This window comes from Drosophila santomea, chromosome 2L, assembly GCF_016746245.2.
Source record: "Drosophila santomea strain STO CAGO 1482 chromosome 2L, Prin_Dsan_1.1, whole genome shotgun sequence".
Taxonomy (NCBI): Eukaryota; Metazoa; Arthropoda; class Insecta; order Diptera; family Drosophilidae; genus Drosophila; species Drosophila santomea.
In genome coordinates this window covers 4,509,327-4,530,653 of record NC_053016.2, presented here as the reverse complement: position 1 = coordinate 4,530,653, position 21,327 = coordinate 4,509,327, and the positions used below count along the sequence as shown (strand labels likewise).

At 49.3% G+C, this 21,327-nt stretch overlaps 2 protein-coding genes across 24 annotated transcripts in view; both read left to right on the top strand.

Moving 5' to 3' along the window:
• The window catches only part of LOC120451455, a 126,158-nt gene extending 114,447 nt beyond the window's left edge, over nt 1-11,711 (top strand). For 19 of the 20 annotated variants that reach the window (XM_039635146.2, XM_039635137.2, XM_039635203.2 and 16 more), the window contains 9 exons: nt 119-778; nt 845-1,780; nt 2,016-3,701; nt 4,039-4,239; nt 4,301-4,495; nt 4,557-5,552; nt 5,625-8,852; nt 8,916-9,341; nt 9,406-11,711. In XM_039635146.2, the coding sequence (XP_039491080.1) occupies nt 119-778; nt 845-1,780; nt 2,016-3,701; nt 4,039-4,239; nt 4,301-4,495; nt 4,557-5,552; nt 5,625-8,852; nt 8,916-9,341; nt 9,406-9,647 (8,570 nt within the window). In that variant the 3' untranslated portion in view covers nt 9,648-11,711. The remainder of the gene's footprint in view (nt 1-118; nt 779-844; nt 1,781-2,015; nt 3,702-4,038; nt 4,240-4,300; nt 4,496-4,556; nt 5,553-5,624; nt 8,853-8,915; nt 9,342-9,405) is intronic. The other variant, XM_039635309.2, reaches the window with a different exon arrangement.
• A 437-nt stretch (nt 11,712-12,148) lies between these two features.
• On the top strand, nt 12,149-21,313 carry LOC120458010 (sodium- and chloride-dependent GABA transporter ine). 4 transcript variants are annotated; one of them, XM_039645517.2, is made up of 10 exons: nt 12,149-12,328; nt 13,908-14,892; nt 15,335-15,626; nt 17,130-17,308; nt 18,152-18,286; nt 19,332-19,461; nt 19,534-19,626; nt 19,694-20,645; nt 20,710-20,886; nt 20,950-21,313. In XM_039645517.2, exons 2-10 carry the CDS (start codon nt 14,244-14,246, stop codon nt 21,175-21,177), a joined length of 2,835 nt encoding a protein of 944 aa, XP_039501451.1. In that variant the 5' UTR covers nt 12,149-12,328; nt 13,908-14,243; the 3' UTR covers nt 21,178-21,313. The 4 variants fall into 4 exon arrangements, with proteins under 4 accessions (XP_039501451.1, XP_039501445.1, XP_039501467.1 ...); XM_039645511.2 differs by having other exon boundaries at nt 12,149-12,509; XM_039645533.2 differs by lacking the exons at nt 12,149-12,328; nt 13,908-14,892; nt 15,335-15,626 and adding an exon at nt 16,110-16,227.
• The last annotated feature ends 14 nt before the right edge of the window (nt 21,314-21,327 follow it).

Below are 21,327 nucleotides of genomic sequence, written 5' to 3'. Positions count from 1 at the left end.
AGTGACAATATGCTAGCTTTAGTAATTATTAATCTCGCTTTTGGTTGCCTTTAACAATGCTTCGCTTTTGGTCCGCAATTGCGCAAATTTTAAAAATCCCACCTTTGACTTCCTTTAGCCCCTGCACCGGAATACGTGAACCCCTGTCAGCCAACGCCATGCGGTGCCAATTCCCAGTGTCGCGAGTCACAGGGACAGGCTATCTGCTCCTGCCTGCCGGAGTTTGTGGGCACACCGCCCTCGTGTCGTCCGGAATGTGTGATCAGCGCCGAGTGTCCGGCGGATAGGGCGTGCATTAACCAGAAGTGCCAGGACCCTTGTCCTGGAGCATGTGGCTTGAATGCCCAGTGCCATGTACGCAATCACAGTCCGCTGTGCTCGTGTCAGCCCGGTTTCACCGGAGATGCTCTGACCCGCTGTCTGCCAGTACCGCCTCCACAGCCACCGAAATCCAATGATATCCGCGATCCTTGCGTACCATCACCTTGTGGACCCTACTCTCAATGCCGGGTGGTTAATGGCGGAGCTAGTTGCAGCTGCCTTCCCAATTATGTGGGAGCGGCTCCCAACTGCCGTCCGGAATGTACCATCAATGCGGAGTGTCCCAGTAATCTGGCCTGCATCAACGAGAAGTGTCGCGATCCATGTCCTGGAGCCTGTGGCTTTGCTGCTCAGTGCAGTGTCATCAATCATACGCCCAGTTGTTCGTGTCCCTCTGGTTACACGGGAGATCCGTTCACCAGCTGCCGAGTTCTGCCGCCACCACTGCCCCCGAAGAGTATGCCCGACCCTTTACCTAAAACCCAAGAAGATTTTCCTAAGCTAGGCCCCATTTCTCTTGCAGCTCCCTCCGATCCCTGCCAGCCTTCGCCCTGCGGAGCCAATGCTCTGTGCAACAATGGCCAGTGCTCTTGCCTGCCAGAGTATCATGGTGATCCCTACACTGGATGCCGTCCCGAATGTGTTTTGAACTCGGATTGTCCCAGGAATAGGGCGTGTGTCAACCAGAAGTGCGTCGATCCTTGTCCAGGCCACTGTGGCCTCAATGCTCTTTGCGATGCCGTCAACCACATTGCCATGTGTCACTGCCCCGAAGGGATGACGGGCAATGCGTTCGTCTCCTGCCAGCCAATTCGCGATGATCCACCACCAACGACACCTAATCCATGCCACCCCTCGCCGTGCGGAGCAAATGCCCAGTGCCTAGAGAGGAATGGCAACGCCATCTGTTCTTGCCTAGCCGGATACTTTGGTCAGCCGCCCAACTGCCGATTGGAGTGCTACTCCAGCTCCGATTGCTCCCAAGTGCACACCTGCATTAACAACAAGTGTGTGGACCCGTGCCCGGGCAAATGTGGTCTGAATGCAGTGTGCCAGGCGATCCAGCACAGAGCCCATTGCGAGTGCATCCCGAGATACACAGGAAATGCCTTTGTGCGGTGCAACCCCATTCCAGTTCCCATAAAACCAGAACCAGTGCGCGATCCTTGCCAACCCTCACCGTGTGGTCCCAACTCGCAGTGCACGAATGTCAACGGCCAAGCGGAGTGTCGCTGTCTCCAGGAGTTCCAGGGTACCCCGCCCAACTGCCGCCCAGAGTGTGTTAGCCACGATGAGTGTGCCAACACACTGGCCTGCATGAACCAGAAGTGCCGCGATCCCTGTCCCGGAAGCTGTGGCCAAAGTGCCCAGTGTACGGTCAGCCTTCACATACCGAACTGTCAGTGCCCCGTGGGCATGACTGGTGATCCATTCCGAATTTGCCTGCCCCAACCACGTGGTAAGATCTCCCAAGCAACGACACCCCAATCCAGAATCTTGCCTTCCCTTTCAAAACCAGAGTCTTCCCATTCTTGAGTCCTTTTAATCAGGAATATTACCCAAAAGTTATAAACCCCCTGGTTACAACATTTAAGAACCCCAAACAAGTTTGCATATTGTAATTAGGCAGGGCCCACTGTTAAGAATGCCTCCTTTTTATACAGTATCCTAACATATGAATATTACGATTTCAGACGAACCCAAGCCACCACCAACTCCCAAGAATCCTTGCTACCCTTCACCCTGCGGTACCAATGCCGTGTGCCGCGTTCAAGGCGAGAACTACGTCTGCGAGTGCAGCCAACTGGAGTACATCGGCAATCCCTACGAGGGTTGTCGCCCCGAATGTGTGGGCAACTCCGAGTGTCCGGCCAATCAGGCTTGCATCCGCAGCAAGTGCCAGGATCCGTGTCCAGGAGTTTGTGGACTCGAGGCCATTTGCACCATGAACAACCACATACCGATATGCTCCTGCCCGCCGGGCTACACAGGCAATGCGTTTGCCCAGTGCACCCGTCAGCTGACACCACCTCCTCCATCGGACCCTTGCTATCCGTCCCCGTGTGGACCCAATTCGATTTGCAGAATTCAGAACGAGAAGTCTGTGTGCGAGTGCCTGCCCGGATTCTTCGGAAATCCGCTGGCCCAGGGATGTCGCCCTGAATGCACCCTCAGTTCGGACTGCGCCAAGGATCGGGCTTGCATCAACTCCAAGTGCGTGGATGCCTGCGTGGGAGAGTGTGGATTCGGAGCTGTTTGCCAAACGATCAACCACAGCCCGGTGTGCAGTTGCCCTGCCAACATGGTGGGCAATCCGTTCGTCCAATGCGAGGAACCACGCCAGGCTGAGCCTATCGATCCCTGCCAGCCTTCGCCGTGCCGAAGCAATGGAATCTGTCGTGTTTACAATGGAGCTGCCACCTGCAGTTATCCGGAGTGCGTGATCAACGAGGATTGTTCCCGGGATAGGGCGTGCGTTAGCCAAAAGTGCCGTGATCCTTGCCTGAATGCCTGTGGCATCAATGCCATCTGTCGGTCGATTAACCACAAGGCTGTTTGCAGTTGCCCACCAGAGTTCTACGGATCTCCGTACGCTCAGTGTGTCAGGCAGATACCGGAGCCAGAGCCCAAACCGGAATGCATCAGTGACGGTGATTGCACCAATGACAAGGCCTGCATCAACCAAGTTTGCCGCAATCCTTGCGAGCAATCGAACATCTGCGCCCCACAGGCGCGTTGCCATGTCCAGCTCCACCGGCCATTGTGCGTCTGCAATGAGGGATATACTGGAAACGCCTTGCAAAACTGCTATCTTCTGGGCTGCCGATCGGATGGCGAATGTGCCGCCAATGAGGCTTGTGTTAACCAGCAGTGCGTGGATCCTTGTGGTTTCACACAGTGCGGAACGGGAGCCATTTGTCGGGCTGACTTTAACCACCGAGCTAGGTGCCATTGCCTGGACGGATACCGCGGCAATCCTCTGGTGCGTTGCGAGCGTCCAGAGTGCCGATCCGATGACGAATGTGCCTTCCACCTGGCCTGCCGCAATGAGCGCTGCGAAGACCCATGCAACTGCGGCATTGGAGCCCAGTGCCGCGTGGAGAACCATCGTGCCCAGTGCCGTTGTCCAGCTGGCTTCAGTGGCAACCCGGCCGTAAGATGTGATCTTGTGCCAACACAACCGGAGGGCTGCACCATGGATGCGGAGTGTCCCAGCAAACTGGCCTGCTTTGGCGGCGAGTGCAAGAACCCGTGCGATGTCACGCATCCGTGTGGCGCCAATGCCATCTGCGAAGTGGTCGACACACTGCCTCTGCGCACCATGATGTGCAGCTGCTTACCTGGCTATGTGGGTGAAGCCGACATTGGATGTCACAAAGGTAAGATATGGTTGGTGGAAAGATCACAAGGAGCCCTAGAGTGGGTTGATTTGTTGGACAGATGTCCATTAACTCAACCCAATATAGCTTTTGGATCTCCTCATTCCAGCTTATTTAAATACGCTTTACTTTTGAGTTTGCTTTTCTCATTGCAGCAGCAGGTTTTTTATAAAGTGCTTATACAAATATTTATCTTGAATTGCAATCCCATTATCCTGAGCAGTTGCACCTATATATATTTTGACTGCACTCTATAACTCTTAACTGTTGCACATAAACACTCAGCAATCATACATTTACTTTGGAGCAATCTCTAATCTATGATTCTTTTGCGCAGAACCCCCGCGTGATCAGGGCTGTACGTCACATGATCAGTGCCAGGATACGGAAGCCTGCCGTGGCGGAAACTGTGTCAATCCCTGCCTGGATGCCTCGCCTTGTGCTCGAAGCGCCCAGTGTTTGGCCCAGCAGCATCGCGCCATTTGCAGCTGTCCTGAGAGGACTCTAGGAGATCCATTCACCAACTGCTACGAGCCACGTAAGCTACCACTTATAATAAGGATAAAACGGATTGCTCTAATAATGTGTTATATTTCCAGCTGAAATCAAGACTGGCTGCACCCACGATTCGGAATGCGCGCCGACCACGGCCTGCATCAATAAACGCTGCCAGGATCCTTGTGCCGAGGCCAATCCTTGTGCTGGAAATGCCGAGTGTCGCGTGCAGAACTCCCGACCAATTTGCTTCTGTCCAGCTGGTTGGGGTGGTGACCCACAAGTTCAATGCTACAAACGTAAGTACTCCACGTGAAACACCCTTAAAGACATAGCATAATTTAATCGTTATTCCTCCAGCTGAATGCAAGATCAACGCCGACTGTCCATATGACAAGACCTGCTTGAACGAAAACTGCGTGGATCCATGCACTCATGGCCAAGTGCGTTGCGGCAACGGGGCCCAGTGCCTGGCTCAGAACCACCAGGCTGTGTGTATCTGTCCAACCGGAACTCAAGGAAATCCCTTCATCTCCTGCATCACTGGACACTGCCAGTACAACGAGGATTGTGCGGACCACGAAGCCTGCGATCGATTGAATCGCGTTTGCCGACCCGTTTGCGATCAGGAGACCTGTGCCCTAAACGCCATCTGTGTGGGTCGTCGCCATCAGCCTCAGTGCGAGTGCCGACCCGGATACCAGGGCAATCCACATGTGCAGTGCGATATACCAGTGAAGACGCCCAAGCCTCAGTGTACACAGGATGCCGACTGTCCATCAAAATTGGCTTGCATAAATGAGCGCTGCGCAGATCCTTGCGCCATGCCTCATGTTTGTACTCCGCAGCAGACTTGTACGGTCTTGGATACCCTTCCAAAGCGAGCCATGGCATGCAAGTGCCCCGGCGATACAGTGACGGATATCTCACGCAACTGCGTGCCCATCAATGTACCCAAGGTCATAACCGGCTGTCAGCACAACTCTGAGTGCGCCAATACCGAGGTCTGTTCGAATGGAAACTGCCTAGATGCCTGCCGACTGGAGAGATGTGGCGTCAATGCCCAGTGTACAGCTCGGGATCACTATGCTCAGTGCAACTGCCCTAAGGGCTACCAAGGCAATCCACGCATCGAATGCTACACTACGGAAGTTGATTTGCCACGAATCCCCCATCCTGTCTGCTCCCGCAACGACGACTGTCCCAGGGATCAGATTTGTCGCAACGAGATTTGCGTCAGTCCGTGCGCCGCCGATGACTGTGGAATTGGAGCCTACTGCCATGTGCAGGAGCGAAAGGCCATCTGCCGCTGTCCACCTGGTTACTCCGGTAACCCACAAGACCGCTGCCTGCCACGTAAGTGCTTTTTTATTTGCTTCTGAAACCTATCAAGTTTCTGCCATACTAATTACCATTACATCTCTGCAGCTTCCGATGTGATCCTGGTGGGCTGCAAGTCTAGCACCGACTGTCCCTCGAACGAGGCCTGCATCAACACCCAGTGCGCCAGCCCTTGCAATTGTGGACCCAATGCCGAGTGCACGGTGAAGAACCACCATCCGATCTGCTACTGCAAGCCTGGATTCTCCGGAAATGCCCAGTTTGGATGTGCACCCATTGGCTGCCAGTCGGATGACGAGTGCAGCGGTGACAAGCAGTGTGTGAACCGCGAGTGCATCAATCCCTGCCTGGCCAGCGATCCGTGTGCCCTTAATGCCGAGTGCTATGGACGTAACCATCGCGCCAATTGCCGCTGTCCCGTGGGATTGGAGGGTGATCCGTTTGTGCGTTGCTTGCGCTTGGAATGCCACTCGGACTATGACTGCGCATCGAACCTGGCCTGTGTATCGAACGAATGTGTTAGCCCATGTGGTCAACGCAATCCCTGCGCCCAGAATGCAATTTGCCAGGCTCTGCAGCATCGTGCTGTGTGCCGTTGTCCGGATCAGCTGCCATTGGGCAACCCGTATGCTTATTGTGAACCCAGACCTGTGGAGCCCGTCTGCCGGGATGATGGAGATTGCCCAAGTAAGCTGGCCTGCATCGATGACAAGTGTCAAAATCCATGCGCTGTACTCTCACCATGCCACCAAACTGCTCAGTGCAGTGTCCTAAACAGCGTTCCAGTAAGAACAATGGTTTGCGAGTGTGCAGAGAATGAGGTGCCCGATGCCAGTGGAGCGTGCCGCAAGATGGTGCCGCCCAGGCAACCAGGATGCGAGAGCGACCAGGACTGTCCCGACCAAGAGGCCTGCATACACGCGCAGTGCCGCAATCCATGCAACTGTGGAACCAACGCCGTCTGTCAAGTGACCCAACATCGCGCCGTGTGCAGTTGCCAGGATGGATTTGAGGGTAATCCCTATGCCTCCTGTCGCTCCATTGGATGCCGCGTGGACGGTGAGTGCGATTCGGGCAAGGCCTGCGTCAACGGTGACTGCATCAACCCATGCCTGATCAACGATCCATGTGGACCCAACGCCGAGTGCTATGTGCAATCGAACCGTGCCCAGTGCCGCTGCCTGAGTGGCTACAGAGGAAATCCCTACGAGCGTTGTCGTGTCATTGGCTGCAGCAGCAACAACGACTGTCCCACGGACAAGACCTGCCAGAACGAACAGTGTGTGAATCCCTGCGTCTACCACAACCCGTGTGCTCCGCGTGCGGAGTGCAGAGCTCAAAACCATCTGGCCGTGTGCCGCTGTCCTGCCGATTTCCTGGGTAATCCATACGTGGACTGCCGACCGCCGCCACAGCCCATCTGCCAGTTGGATACCGATTGTCCAGCTCGCCAGGCCTGCATCAACGAACAGTGTGTGGATCCATGCGTTGTATTGGAACCTTGCCAACGTCCTGCCATCTGCGAGGTAACTCCTACATCACCGGTGCGTACGATGCTCTGCATCTGTCCGGATGGCTATGTGAGCAGAGGTAGTGGAGGCTGCAAGCCCACGCCCGGAATCAAGGAGGTTGGAGGTTGCATCTCGGACTCAGATTGCCCGGCAGATAAGTCCTGCTTGAACAGCGTGTGCCGAGATCCTTGCAACTGTGGCTTGAATGCCGAATGCCGTATTAAGGACCATAAGCCCGTATGCACGTGTCGCCAAGGATTCGAAGGTAACCCAGAGTTTGAGTGCTCCAAGATCGAGTGTAGTATCAACTCAGACTGCCCGGGAACACACGTGTGCCGCAACCAGCTCTGCATCCCTGCCTGCCAGGGTGAGCAGTGTGGATCCAATGCCCAGTGCTTGGCCATCGAACATCGTGCGGTTTGCGAGTGCATCCCAGGACATGGTGGAAACGCCAGGATTGCTTGTACTCCGTTGGGATGTCGCTCAGACGACGAATGTCCCACGGACAAGGCGTGCGTCAACGGCAAATGTAATGATCCTTGTACAACAACTGCTATATGTGCCCAGGACGAGCTGTGCAAGGTGTATCACCACCGACCACAGTGCGCCTGCCCACCAGGAACTGTGCCCGGAAAGAACGGCTGCGAATCAGAGCGACACATTCCAATTTGCATAAGCGATGCGGACTGTCCCAGCCAGAAAGCATGCCTGCGCGGAGAGTGTGTGAATCCGTGCAATGCCACCCAACCATGCGGAGTCAATGCCTTCTGCAGTGTACGCGATACCTTGCCTGTCCGGACAATGATCTGTGAGTGCCTTGAAGGCTACACTGGCAACCCAGCCGTGCAGTGCGACAAGCGCTCGCTGTGCGTCATCGAGAAGGGCTTCGTTCGGGATGTGGATGGACAATGTGTTTGCCCACCTGGAACCGCTTTGGATATCTACGAATACTGCACCCCATGCCGAGAGGAGCAAGGCTTCCGCATCGACGAGAGTGGACATTGTGTGTGCGCCTTGGAGCGCGGAATGGTGATCGACGAACGCGGCCGTTGCACTTGTCCCATTGATCTGGGCTACCGACTGACTCCACGTGGCGAATGCCAGCCGGAGGAGCCGCCAGAGTGCACGAGCAATGATCAGTGCGCCGACAACCGTTTCTGCAACCTAGACACCAAGACCTGTGAGGATCCCTGCCTAACCAAGGTGTGCGGAGTGAATGCCTTCTGTAACGCGGTTAATCACCGAGCCCAGTGCCAGTGCATCACCGGTTACACAGGCAATCCCGAATTGCACTGCAACCACACCAACTTCCGCACCGACTTCCCACGACCCGATATGGTCGTCAGTTGTCTTGCCGATGGAGTTCAAGTAGAGATCCACATAACGGAGCCAGGATTCAATGGAGTGTTGTACGTTAAGGGACACAGCAAGGACGAGGAGTGCCGACGGGTGGTCAACCTGGCTGGCGAGACTGTTCCTCGTACCGAAATCTTCCGCGTCCACTTCGGTAGCTGCGGCATGCAGGCAGTGAAGGATGTGGCCAGCTTCGTGCTGGTCATTCAGAAACATCCCAAGCTGGTCACCTACAAGGCCCAGGCCTACAACATCAAGTGTGTCTACCAGACTGGCGAGAAGAATGTCACCCTAGGATTCAACGTATCCATGCTGACGACTGCCGGCACAATTGCCAACACAGGACCGCCGCCGATCTGCCAGATGCGCATCATCACCAACGAAGGTGAAGAGATCAACTCGGCAGAGATCGGCGACAATCTCAAGCTGCAAGTGGATGTGGAACCAGCCAGTAAGAACCTAATATTTTTAAGTCCTTTCAAATTGTATGCTTATCTCTATATTTCACTTCTAGCCATTTATGGAGGCTTTGCCCGCTCTTGTATTGCCAAAACCATGGAGGACAACGTGCAGAACGAGTATCTGGTCACGGATGAGAATGGCTGTGCCACGGATACCAGTATCTTTGGCAACTGGGAGTACAACCCAGACACGAACAGCCTGCTGGCCAGTTTCAATGCCTTCAAGTTCCCATCCAGCGATAACATCCGCTTCCAGTGCAACATACGAGTCTGCTTTGGACGCTGTCAACCCGTCAATTGTGGTGGCTACAACGCCTTCGGGCGACGTCGCCGCTCCATTGCGGACAACTCCACCGATGCGACCGCCATTGCCACGAATTCGGGAGTGGAGGGTCAACTGCGCGAAGAGATCACAATCTCTTCGAATGCCATTTTGACATTCGAGAAGCGCAGCGGTCAAGGTCTCAATGATGCCAACAGTAAGTATTCCCGCAATGGATCATAACCCGAACCATAACTAACTTTGATTTCCATTTCCTCCAGTTAAACCGGCGGCTCAAAGGGTCGAGGATATCTGCGTGTCTATGGTGGGTCTGATCATTGCGCTGGTCATCACGGCTCTGCTGGCTCTTGTGGCCGTTGCCGTGGCTGTTTCCTGCTGGCTGATGGCCTACAGGAGGAGGCCCAAGACCATTGCGCCCCTGCCCCATCCCCCAGAGTTCCCCAACCCGCTGTTCTCCAATCCGGACGCAGTGCCCGAGCCAACGCCGGATTACATCTCCTAAACGTAACGTAACCATACACTGATACACAACACCTAGCTATAACTTTAGTATGTAAGAAAATCGAATGAATATGAAAAAGAAAACTTTGTGAATATTTGAAAGGCAAGTGCAAAAGGTTATGAATAATGCAAAACAGATCGAATCGCGAAAGATAATCAAGATTGAAGATTGAAGAAAAGAAAAACAAAAGTACAGTTGTGAGCTGAAAGTATAGCCGGCTCTGTTGGCCGTAAAACGAAACTATGAAAGATTGAATTATTGTAAAAAGCAAAAATGACGAAGCGAGAATCGCATGAAGAATGCACGAAAGTAATTTAGTAGCTTAAGAAAATAATTTTATTAATTGTAATAACGATTAGTATTCTCCTTCCTACTAACATGAGAATTCCGCGTAGTGTTTGTACGTTTAGCTGCCACATAAAGAGAGACCAACAACTGCCAAAAACAGATGTGAGGGAATTCACCCATAGAGAGTGCAGCTACAAACGAATTCTCGTCCTCTAACGACAACTTCTTCATTAGTCGCGAACCAATATTAATTCTGTTATATATGTATAACTAAAGACTTCCTATAAATATTTAGGGTGTGGGTAGTAGCAACGACACTTTGTATTATAGCACAGACACACGCACACACAACTGCAACTACTTCCTGTAATTTAGATACCAACTCAACTCGCCCGTTAAAATTGAAAACTGCCTTTGATTTCCAACAAGAAAAAACGAACAATGCACCCCAGAATACTCTCTAGCATAATATATGTAGGAGATCGTTGGGCCTCGGTCGATAAGATACTATTCCGCGTCTATCATCCATAACCACTGGACAATATGTCAACGATTGTCCCAGTTGGATTGTAGGCAAGCTCAAGAGTCCAAAACACACACACACACAAACCTCGAAGAAATCAGACCACTCTAAGCAGCTTATGGACGTGGGAACAGTTTCATCTGGATCTAGGCAGCAACTCGTTGAGGGAACATAACTATAACTGCCACTGAGGCGTCATCAGCGCACAAAAGATACTTATCTATTGCATAGGAAATACTAGGTTTGTTTTAATTTTAATCGCAACACCGACTAATGGAGGATTTGATTTTGACTACTGTCCCTCGACCACTTACTTGTACTACACTCTACTATGATTAACCATTATTTTTGTAGTTTTATAGTCAATTAATATTAAATTGTTGTGATTGTTTTTAATGCAAAAGAGATACTTCCACTAACTTACTAATATGTAGACACAAAAGTACACATCGTACTTAAAAAGGCAACGAACCAGCGCCCCTGCCCGTGTCCCGCCCCCCTTCCATTTTCCATCGGGAACAGCACGCCTCTGTCAACGCGCCGGAAACTATGCAGCGAATTTCCGTTTCCGGCGCCCGTTTCACGGAGCATGTCTTTTCACGATGCGATGATTGCTGGTGGGATGGCGGGTTCGCAGGGCGAGGCCTGGATAATTAAATTATTAAACATGAAGTTTTAAATTAATATTATTAAACGTAAACAAAATGTATAGTCACTACTTTAAGAGGAAAGAGAATTTTCTTTATAGTAAAATACCATACAAAATAAACTCGCACTCAGACACGTACACAAAGAGACAGAATTTGTAAATAATACACAGGCAAACTCTATGGTATTTTTAGTAGCGCATTATTGTGTATAGGTTTCTGCCCCTTGACTCCCCAAACCCGAACTCAATCACAGGCTAACCCTAACCCATGCCAGGCATAAAATTATTTTCTTAATTCCATAGCCCATAGAATGTACAAGAAAGTGCACAAATTTGCAACCACCTCGTTCACAATTACCACACACTTTTATTTTTCTTCACAAGAACCGCTTCAAAATCGGAACCTAAATAGAGTTACATTGAACATAGACAAAACTTTTTGCACTGGCAGCAAATATAAAAGAGAAAATAATAAGAAATAAGAATGGCTCTTATTGTAAAAAGAAAGCAATAGTTAAATTGTACTTATAACGAGAAACGAACATAATTGTAATCGCTTATTGTAAACTAATAAATAAATAAATAAATATAAATCAACAATCAAGACGATTGCGTACGGTGGGGACTCCAATGATAATTAAATTAAGCATTCCGCCAGCATTCCACTTGCACTCGACTTGAATCTGGCCATTTAAGCGATTAAGCGGTCACGTATGTGGCGAAAATTGTAGCTTCTTCTTGGTGGTCAGATAATCCGAATTAATATTCCAGCATTTTGGGCGAGCGGGAACAAGCCTAACCCGTAGTGCTTCTCAAAACTGCCCGCCACTTATAATACTGGATCCGCTCTCCGGCAGAGTGGTCGGGCCAGATATGGGTAGAGCGGCGAGATATAGCTGGCCATATACACATACTTACTATATTTATATACGAATACACATGTACATGTGGAGAGCGCGAGCGGATCGGGTTTGTGGTATGCCGCAGCCATCAGCAGTCGCAAGTGCAAACGATATTCGCACATGGGGATTGGATCAGTTGACATTTGACGGCGCGCGTGTTGGCACGTTTTCGGGGCCTCCTCCATGGACTCATGGTTAATCTGTTAGGTTGTCGAAAGTGCGGCACGTAAAGTTGAGCACCTCGCTCTACACACGCACTACATTAAGTATACGCGGCGTTATCTTGATCCGGTCGATTGCCGTTGTCGGGTAATTTGATGTGCGTTGATTGTTCTATTACGTTTATTATGATTGAAATTGGCCATTGTTCGTCGGATGAATGAATGGATCTCCATGCCCCACACACGAATCTAAATTGAACTGCAGGAACAAGTGAATCAAAGTGAATGAAATTACCATTATTAGTGTCGATCGCTGTCGCTCTGATTGCCACCATTAAAGTGTGTGATTATCTATTTGGCCAAGGTGTTAAATATTTTTGTTTGTTTGATCTTCGAGTGCAGCACAGCATATCGGTAGAGGCAGCACTTAAAGGCTGTTTGTTGGGGCAGCAACTGGGCAAACAAAAATGTTGTATAATGGGGAATTTAGCACTGGATACTGGATGGGCACAGCTTTCATTAACAAGTCGGAGTGTTAATTTGGTTTTATAGTTCAGTACGATACAAGGGATGTGCCCGGAATAGAACATCTGTTGATGCCGCAGCTTTCTATAGACGTTTTACGACTTACAATGAGGTATAGCCGTCGTATACGGTGTCACAATATTTCTCCCACTGTCAAACCTGAAGTAAGCAATTACCAAAACATTTCTCAGGGCTTAGCTTTCTCAGCTTCAGCAGTAAAGTGAATTGAATTCACACATCGCACCATAAGTGATTTATTGCCCGACAAAGGTAATCAATCAGGTTTTTTTTTTTTTAGTGTGAGGGATTGAACGAAAGCCCCAAAAAGTCAACCGTTGATATTTTAAGAAGCTTACTCTACTCGTACACAGTTATGTAAATACAATTGGAATGTTTTCGAGCTCAGTGTTTGATCGGCTTTTATTCGTGCCTCGCGCTCTGGCAGAAAATTTACATTTTTACTACTTGAGTGTGGCTGATTTTCATATTACAACCAAACCCCCTAGCGTGCTATGATATATGATATGTGTACGGCAAGATGCGTAATTATTAATTACGGCACAGTTGAGCCAGCTCGCTGACCTTTCGTGGTCTGCTGCTGACCGGAGAGTCACTAGAGCAGATCGCGTGCCAATGACGTAGTGCCTCTTGTTCCTTCAAACAGTACGAAAACTTTCAAATTCAAAGAGCCCGATATGGGTAAACGCGTCACTGTCAGTCGTCGAAACGAAAGCAGTCCGAGAAATGCTTTCCAAGAAGGCGACCATGAGAGGTGGGCGACGTGGTCGGGAGCAACCTTTTAGGGCCACATCGCCGATAAGATACAAATTTGTATCTGTAACGTCAAGTGCGAGTTGCCGTTCACCTGTGTGTGGCTGAAGAGCTCGAGTTTGTTTATCTGCGGCGGTGATAAAATGTAAAAAAAAAAATGGAACAAAACTTCAGTTTATTTGTTTATATAAACAAATACGAGAAAAAAATATATATAGTGTAGGTAAAAAGAAAAGGAAAAATCAGTCAGTTTTATGGGAGCGCAGTGAGTTGGGAAAGTGAATTCCCCAGCAAGTGATAACAATTTGCGGAGTAGGCAGACAATATTTTACTTTATTAAATGGTTAAAGAGCAACTTTCATGAAAGTAATCATAGAGGTGAAGCAAATAAAGATAACTCGTGCTGGCTTTCACATGATTTAGTTTATTTTGATTTAAAAGCCCAAACTCACGCGGCCAGCTACAACAACATTGTGCAACTCAAGGTTTAAATGTGATTTAAAATTGTGTCAACCAGTACTCGCAATCGCAATCGCAGATTGCGAGCATTCAAAATGATAGATATGAAAGCGCCCCCAGCATCAGTGAACCAGTGCAAAATCCAACAACAGTCGCCGTTCAAAATGTTTTTATGATAAAGCGACTAGCGAATAGCACGCAGCAAGCAGCAACTAGCAACCTGCAACTAGCAACACATCAACTGGCAACCAGCAACACAGCTACAGCAGCCACACGAATTTCCCACAGAGAGGCCCTCCTCTCCACTCAACCTTCCCAATGGCGGACAACAAAGACGCCAGCCAGGTGCTAAGCACCACACCCGACCAGGTGGTACTCAAGCGTGCCCCGCCCACCGGCCTAACGCCCTTGAGGCACAGCCAACTCTCTGACAGCGGAGCGGAGAGCTGCTACGAGGGCGACGAACAGGCACGGCTCATCCGGTCGTCCTCGTCGCGAGCCCACAAGTTCATCATTATACCGGCCACGCCGGGCACACCGCCGGGAAGCGGTGCGGTAGCCGGACCACTTCCCTTTCGTCAAACCAGCTCCACCACCTCGCTGGCGGCCATGGCGGCTGCTCTGCACAAACAGCCGCCACTGCGCCAGACATCGGTCCGCACCAGACCCAATTCGGAGGTATTGCAACCGGGTCAGGTGGTGCAGGCCCATCAGCCGACGGCAGCAGGATCCACCTCCACGGTCACCTTCACCATCGACGATTGCGATGAACAAGCGGCTGGGAATTCTGAGCCATCATCAGCTCCAGTTGCCGTGACCATGCCCGCCATCTCACCCACGCCCGCCACCCTGACCTGCACCACCACCACCACCATGGCCGGGGATTCGGTGGCCGTCTCGCCGCTCAGCATGGAGCTAAAGTCGCGCTTAGGCAGCCACCACAGCAGTATGCGCTCCGTGGTCTCAGGTTGGTGACCCTCAAAACCTCACCCATCCCATCCCTCACCCGCATATTGAGTTTCAAAGTGCGCGTATGTAATTGCTTGTACTCAATTGGTTTGCTTGAAAACGCCTCCTAATCTTTTAATTACACGAAATACTTGAACAGGCTTTCGATAATGTTGTCCTACTAATAATTAAATGTCTGCTTATAAATGCCCCAGTGTCATTCAGCGAAAGTTAGTTCAGCGAGTTCTACAAAATTATGTTAAATTTGGGACATTACAAGCAATTTAAATGGCACAGCTTGTAATTTGTATGAAATTATTGATTCTGTGATTGATTATATACCCTTGATCGCGATGGAAATGCAGTGATGTTCTTATTGTCATTTGATATGATAACATCATCAGATATTATCTTTCACCTGAAACTATTATAATGCGCGTATGTTTCTTAATCCCACGCAGGTTATCTTCCGGGCCTGAGCGACAGTAGCGGCAATCTGGTTGGCGGCGTATCGATGGCCACTTCCGGATTACAGGCCCCCAATCCGCTCTACATGCAACCACAGGCCTCGCTGAGCGGCAGTTCCTATCATTTCCACGACCTGGCCGGCAACCAGATCTACTCCGATGTGACCTCCGTTCGCTCGCTGGCCTCCATTGGCATTGGGTCGACGGATGGACGCAAGCTGGTCATCCGACGAGTGCCCACCACCGCTAACGAGCTCTTTGACATGGTCAATCCGCAGACGCCGCCGTAAGTGTTTATTAAAACGCAAATTCTTCGGAACCAGTGAAGTAAAGTAAGGCATTTATTTTCAAACCACATTATAAGTATAATATTTGTAGGCTGTTTCTCTCTGTGTATAGTTAGGGCCATTAGCTTGACAAAGGGGCGCCGATAAAACGATCTAACAGTTGTGGCAAATTTGGCCAGCATTTGGCACCTTAGCATGGAACCACATTGTTGACCATTTGGCTAACAGGGAATTTTAACACCCTTGTGGCATCTTTGGGAGCGGGGTCCACATGATATCCAGCGGATCACGAAACGTGCCAATCTCGCATCAGCTATTTTTAAGCAACGTTCCTTAACGAGATCAATAGATCGGTTGGATCGGTTTTGTGATTTATCTGTTTGTGTTGGCCAGACCAATTACCACTACCCATTGTGTGCTCCATAAACACCGGGATTGCGGCCGAAACCCGGCTGAAAATGGCCGGATTTGTAGTCAGTAGCGCGTCAACCCACAAACCGATCAGTTGCCACTGCCAGTTTCCATCCAGTGCCCGCGACTCCTGCTCCACGTATCCTTGGCATCCATGGGTACCTACACAGTTCAAAGGCTGCATTACAAGTAACTCCTGAATTAAAGTAGATTAAACCACAGGAGTAAGGGAGAGTCGAGATGCCAAACCGCCAGGACTACGATGCCCAGTCCTCGAGGCACTCGGAGCAGTCCTTCTTCCGCTTCAACCGGGTGGCCAAAGTGTAAGAGCCCAGGGGAAAAATTCCACTTGCATAACGTCTCGAATCAGGCCTTTTAATGGTGATCGTGTGATGTGTTTGCCATAAGCATTAGCAATAAAGCGCTGATTAAATTTGAATGATTGCTTGACTGTTAAGTAGACTGTTTATACCCGACTTACCACTAGTCCACAAAGGATAGTAAATATCTGGTTTTTTAATGCCTGCCTATATATAGTGCTGCTTATAAAGTGTTGATATATCAAGAGAAGACGAAATTGCATATTATTATACATTTATTAGGCACTTTGCTGTGCAGAAAATATGGCATAGATTAATTGGTCTATTATTAAAATGTACTTATCATTTAATTTTACAAAGCACTGATCCACAATGAGTATAATTCCGTTTGGCTAAACACATAAATATTATTAAAAGCGCCGTGTTGTCGACATGCGACCGCTTAACTGCATATTTTCAATATTTCCCCGATTTAATCAAAACACTCAAATGGGGGAGAAACCAACACGAACGGCTGTTCAAATCGGTGGCACCTCCACCCACACCGCCAATTGCACACCATTCAGCAGCCATCCATGACACGACAATTCCGGATCAGATTCTCGTCACCGTCAAAATGCACCGCCAGTTGACACCGCCAATGGAATGGCCAGCCCCCACTTGGTGGGTTCGGGTCCATGTGATTATTGCAATTAAGCCATTTGACGCATCAACTAATTTAGTGTGTGCTGTGCATATATGGTTATTTTTAAATCCTTCTTCTCTTTTTAGACCCTTGGGGGTCGATGACGACGACAGCTACTTGGACATGTCCGATGAGACGGCGCACCTGAAGCCGCGCCAGCAGCACTGGGCCAACAAGATGCAGTTCGTCCTGGCCTGCATTGGATACTCGGTGGGTCTGGGCAACGTCTGGCGATTTCCCTACATGTGCTACAAGAGTGGCGGTGGTAAGTTCGCATATGCACAGGGCTATAAATTTAATATTTACGATAAGATTATTTTGGCGATTTTTTAGATACTATATATGAAATACTATTCTTTATTCAATTACTATTTATACTTGTTATACTTGCATAGAAACTATTTATACCCCTATCTGTGCCTGCGAAAAAGATCTCCGGTTCAATTGGGAATTAAGAAAGGGGTCAGTCGTAGGCGATTCCGAGATTTTCCGGGGAAGGCTTAGCGGAAGTGCCTCTTGAGAGTTCAGCAAGTGACTAAGAGTGCCGCCAAACAAAAAAAAAACCTGCACATGCGATAAGACAGATATTGAGATAGTTACTTTGATTTCGTGCGACGGCAATGGGAAGATATGGGGGTTTAGTTTTTGTTTTAGTTGCTCTAAAAACATTTGACAATTTTGCGCTTTAAGCGGCATTTCCGCTGAAACGTTTAAAAGTCATAAATTAAAATTTGTTTAAGCTCAGGGCAGCGGGCATAGATAATAGAGCGGTCACTGTCATCACTTGGCCGGTGTTTCTCGATCACGCGAGCTCGGAGGCCTGCGTCCATCTTCATTTGCACTTGTAGACCCGGAGCTGGGCCCCTACCTAGCTACCCCATTTCTCGAGGGGATCGGGAATGGCAATGGGGGCGTAATGAGTTGGTGTGACAGTGGAGAAACTGGCACACGACCTCCTGCTAATGACGCGTAGAATGATAGACAGCAGTTTCATGCCATTTGCATTTGCTTATGTCAAATATTTATAATTAATTTAAATTATTTGCTTAGCTGCTCTCGCCCATGGCTACACGTACATGTGTAAATGATTTGCTTTTTGTCATTACAGGTGTTTTTTTAGTACCTTATTGCATAATACTGTTCATATGCAGCATTCCGCTGCTCTTCATGGAGCTCTCCGTTGGCCAATACACCGGTCGAGGACCCATTGGGGCACTGGGTCAACTGTGTCCTCTGTTTAAGGGTAAGTGAAAGTATAAAACTCCATTTGTTATCTTTAAAATTTGATATTTATAAGTCTAGAACATGAATGCACTGGTGTAAAAAAATGGCATGCGGCTCGTATACGTAATAATTATCAATAAATATTACACATACAGCCTGTTGTCAAGTGCGACGTTTGTGAATTCGGATCCGTGTGAAATTCAAGAAAATTGTATATTCTATAAATCCTATAAGCGTTTTAAGTTTTTTATAATAATTACTATACATCATTTTTAAACAATTTGGGATCAAACCTATTGCGTCATTTGTAATTTGCAAATGTGTCATGCTTTTCACAACTTTGAAAACCCCCCATGAAAACAATAGAAAGCCAGGCTTGCCCAACCACCATGACAAACATAAAAGAGAGCCCGCTGATTTGGCCAAGTATGGACTTGGCCATGGGCCAAGGTCAATCAAATATTTAGCCAGCTTGTCGAGCTCTATTTTGCGTTGTGATTTACACCTGGTAATCACAATCGTAGTGAGCCTTCTCATTCCGTGCGCTGCGATCCTCCACTTGCATACGGGCGGAAGCTAATTAACTGGGCCATTGTGTTGTGGAGGTGGCGTGAAAACCTGAAGGCAAGCCGGGAAAATTCCCCCCTCCCCATGCCACCACATGCTGGGCTAGCACCACATAGTACATTTAGCTATTTTTGCCGTTGCCAAACGCTTAATTACTGTCAATATTTTGCAAACAAACCACGCCCACGAAGATGCAAGCTAATAAATATTAATAACGTGTAAAACTATTTAACCAAGATTCGCGAACGACTTCGAACGGATCCAATTGTCGCCGTATGAGGCAGGCACATGGCCAATTATGCAGATGAGTGCCAGTCTAGACATGTGATTCCATACGAAACCGGTCCGACTATCATCTGGCCTAATTAAGTCTAATTTTTGTGTATGCTCAACTCATTGCAACTGGCATTGCCATAATGTTGAGCTGCATCTGGAGATCTCCGACTGATTTGGGTGTGCTGCGTTACTTATCGATGGCCTCTTTTCTGCCTCCTCAGGAGCCGGACTCGCCAGCGTGGTCGTCTCGTTCCTCATGTCCACCTACTATAGTGTCATCATAGGCTACTCCATCTACTACTTCTTCACGTCGTTTAAAACAGAGATGCCCTGGATCGACTGCAACAACAGGTGGGTTACCCATATTTCCCATGGCTTCCCATATGGCTTCTTCATATGTGGGTTTCCATCAATGACTTTCAGGTGGAACACGCCGGATTGCTGGGTGCCGCAGCGCAAGGGGATAAATGCCAGTGCACCGGACACATCTCGCACTCCTTCCGAGGAATTCTTCGAGTAATATAAAATATACTTATATAAGTAAAATCATTGTAATCTCATATTCGTAACATTCCTTGCAAAGAAACAAGGTCCTGCAGATCAGCGGTGGCCTGGAGTATCCGGGCATGATGCGCTGGGAGCTCTTCGCCTGCCTTATCTGCGCCTGGCTGATGGTCTACTTCGCCACGTGGAAGTCGATCAAGTCGTCGGCGAAGGTGCGCTACTTCACGGCCACCTTCCCCTTCGTGCTGATCATCATCCTGATGGCGCGAGCGGTGACCCTGGACGGAGCTGCGGAGGGTCTGCGCTTCTTCTTCCGACCCAAGTGGTCGGAGCTGAAGAACGCCAATGTGTGGATCAACGCCGCCTCTCAGAACTTCAACTCGCTGGGCATCACCTTTGGATCCATGATCTCCTTTGCCAGCTACAACAAGTACAACAACAATATCCTGCGAGACACTGTGGCAGTGAGTGCGGTTAATATGATCACCAGTCTCCTGGTGGGCATCTTTGCTTTCTCTACGCTGGGCAACCTGGCGCTGGAGCAGAACACCAATGTGAGAGACGTCATCGGTGATGGACCGGGCATGATATTCGTGGTGTATCCCCAGGCGATGGCTAAGATGCCGTACGCCCAGCTATGGGCGGTCATGTTCTTCTTTATGCTGCTCTGCCTCGGTCTGAACTCGCAGTTTGCCATCGTGGAGGTGGTGGTCACCTCCATACAGGATGGATTTCCGCGCTGGATCAAACGACACCTGGGCTATCACGAAATCGTGGTCCTGTTCGTCTGTGTTATCTCATGTCTGTTCGGGATGCCCAACATTATACAGGGTGGCATCTACTACTTCCAGCTAATGGATCACTACGCCGCCTCCGTGACAATCATGTTTCTGGCCTTTTGTCAAATGATAGCCATTGCCTGGTTCTACGGCACGGGAAGACTCTCGAAGAACGTCAAGCAAATGACCGGAAAGGCGCCTTCCTTCTATTTCAGATCCTGCTGGCTGGTTCTGGGACCGTGCCTCCTCTTTGTAAGTAACCCGAGTCTTAACTATGTAGAATTAATCTAAGAGATTCGGCTTTCTGCGAATGCAGGCCATCTGGGTGTTGAGTCTGATCAACTACCACGAGCCCACCTACCACAATGGACGCTATACCTATCCAGACTGGGCCTATGGAATAGGCTGGATGTTCGCCTCCTTCTCGCTGATCTGCATTCCAGGATATGCGGTTATCAACTTCCTGCGGTCCAGTGGAGATACCTTTTGGGAAGTATGTTGGAGCCGGCATTTCCCTATGGCCAATTAATAATCCGATACTTAAATCCTTTTGTAGCGCATCCGGAACACGCTGAGACCAAACATCTACGAGTGCAAAATCTGCGGCGAACATCACTGCGAACACGACTTTCCGGAGCAGGAGCAGTTCATGCTGACCCAGGAACTGGCCACCGTATACAAGCCCGCGAACCCACACTTGCTCCATCTCGGCCAGAAGTATGGGTACAACGCCATGCAGGCCTCAGCCGCACATGCGGAGGCAGGAGCACCAAGTGGCCAGTAACTGATAGGAACCTCTCCCAACAATAGCCATTTCCGAGTATTTTTAACGACACTTTTGTAAGTTAACTACAGAAAGTAAAGTATTTAAATAAATTGTAGAACGAGACTTCTTCATTAAGGAGGTTATTTAACTTATTATAATATCTAATAT

Bases quoted from the DNA above. Each gene is read 5' to 3' on its own strand.
- LOC120458010 (XM_039645517.2), top strand. From the start codon at position 14,244: ATGGCGGACAACAAAGACGCCAGCCAGGTGCTAAGCACCACACCCGAC. The intron at 17,309-18,151 runs GTAAGTTCGCAT...TTGTCATTACAG, and splicing joins GTGCTACAAGAGTGGCGGTG to GTGTTTTTTTAGTACCTTAT. The intron at 19,627-19,693 runs GTAATATAAAAT...TTCCTTGCAAAG, and splicing joins CCTTCCGAGGAATTCTTCGA to AAACAAGGTCCTGCAGATCA.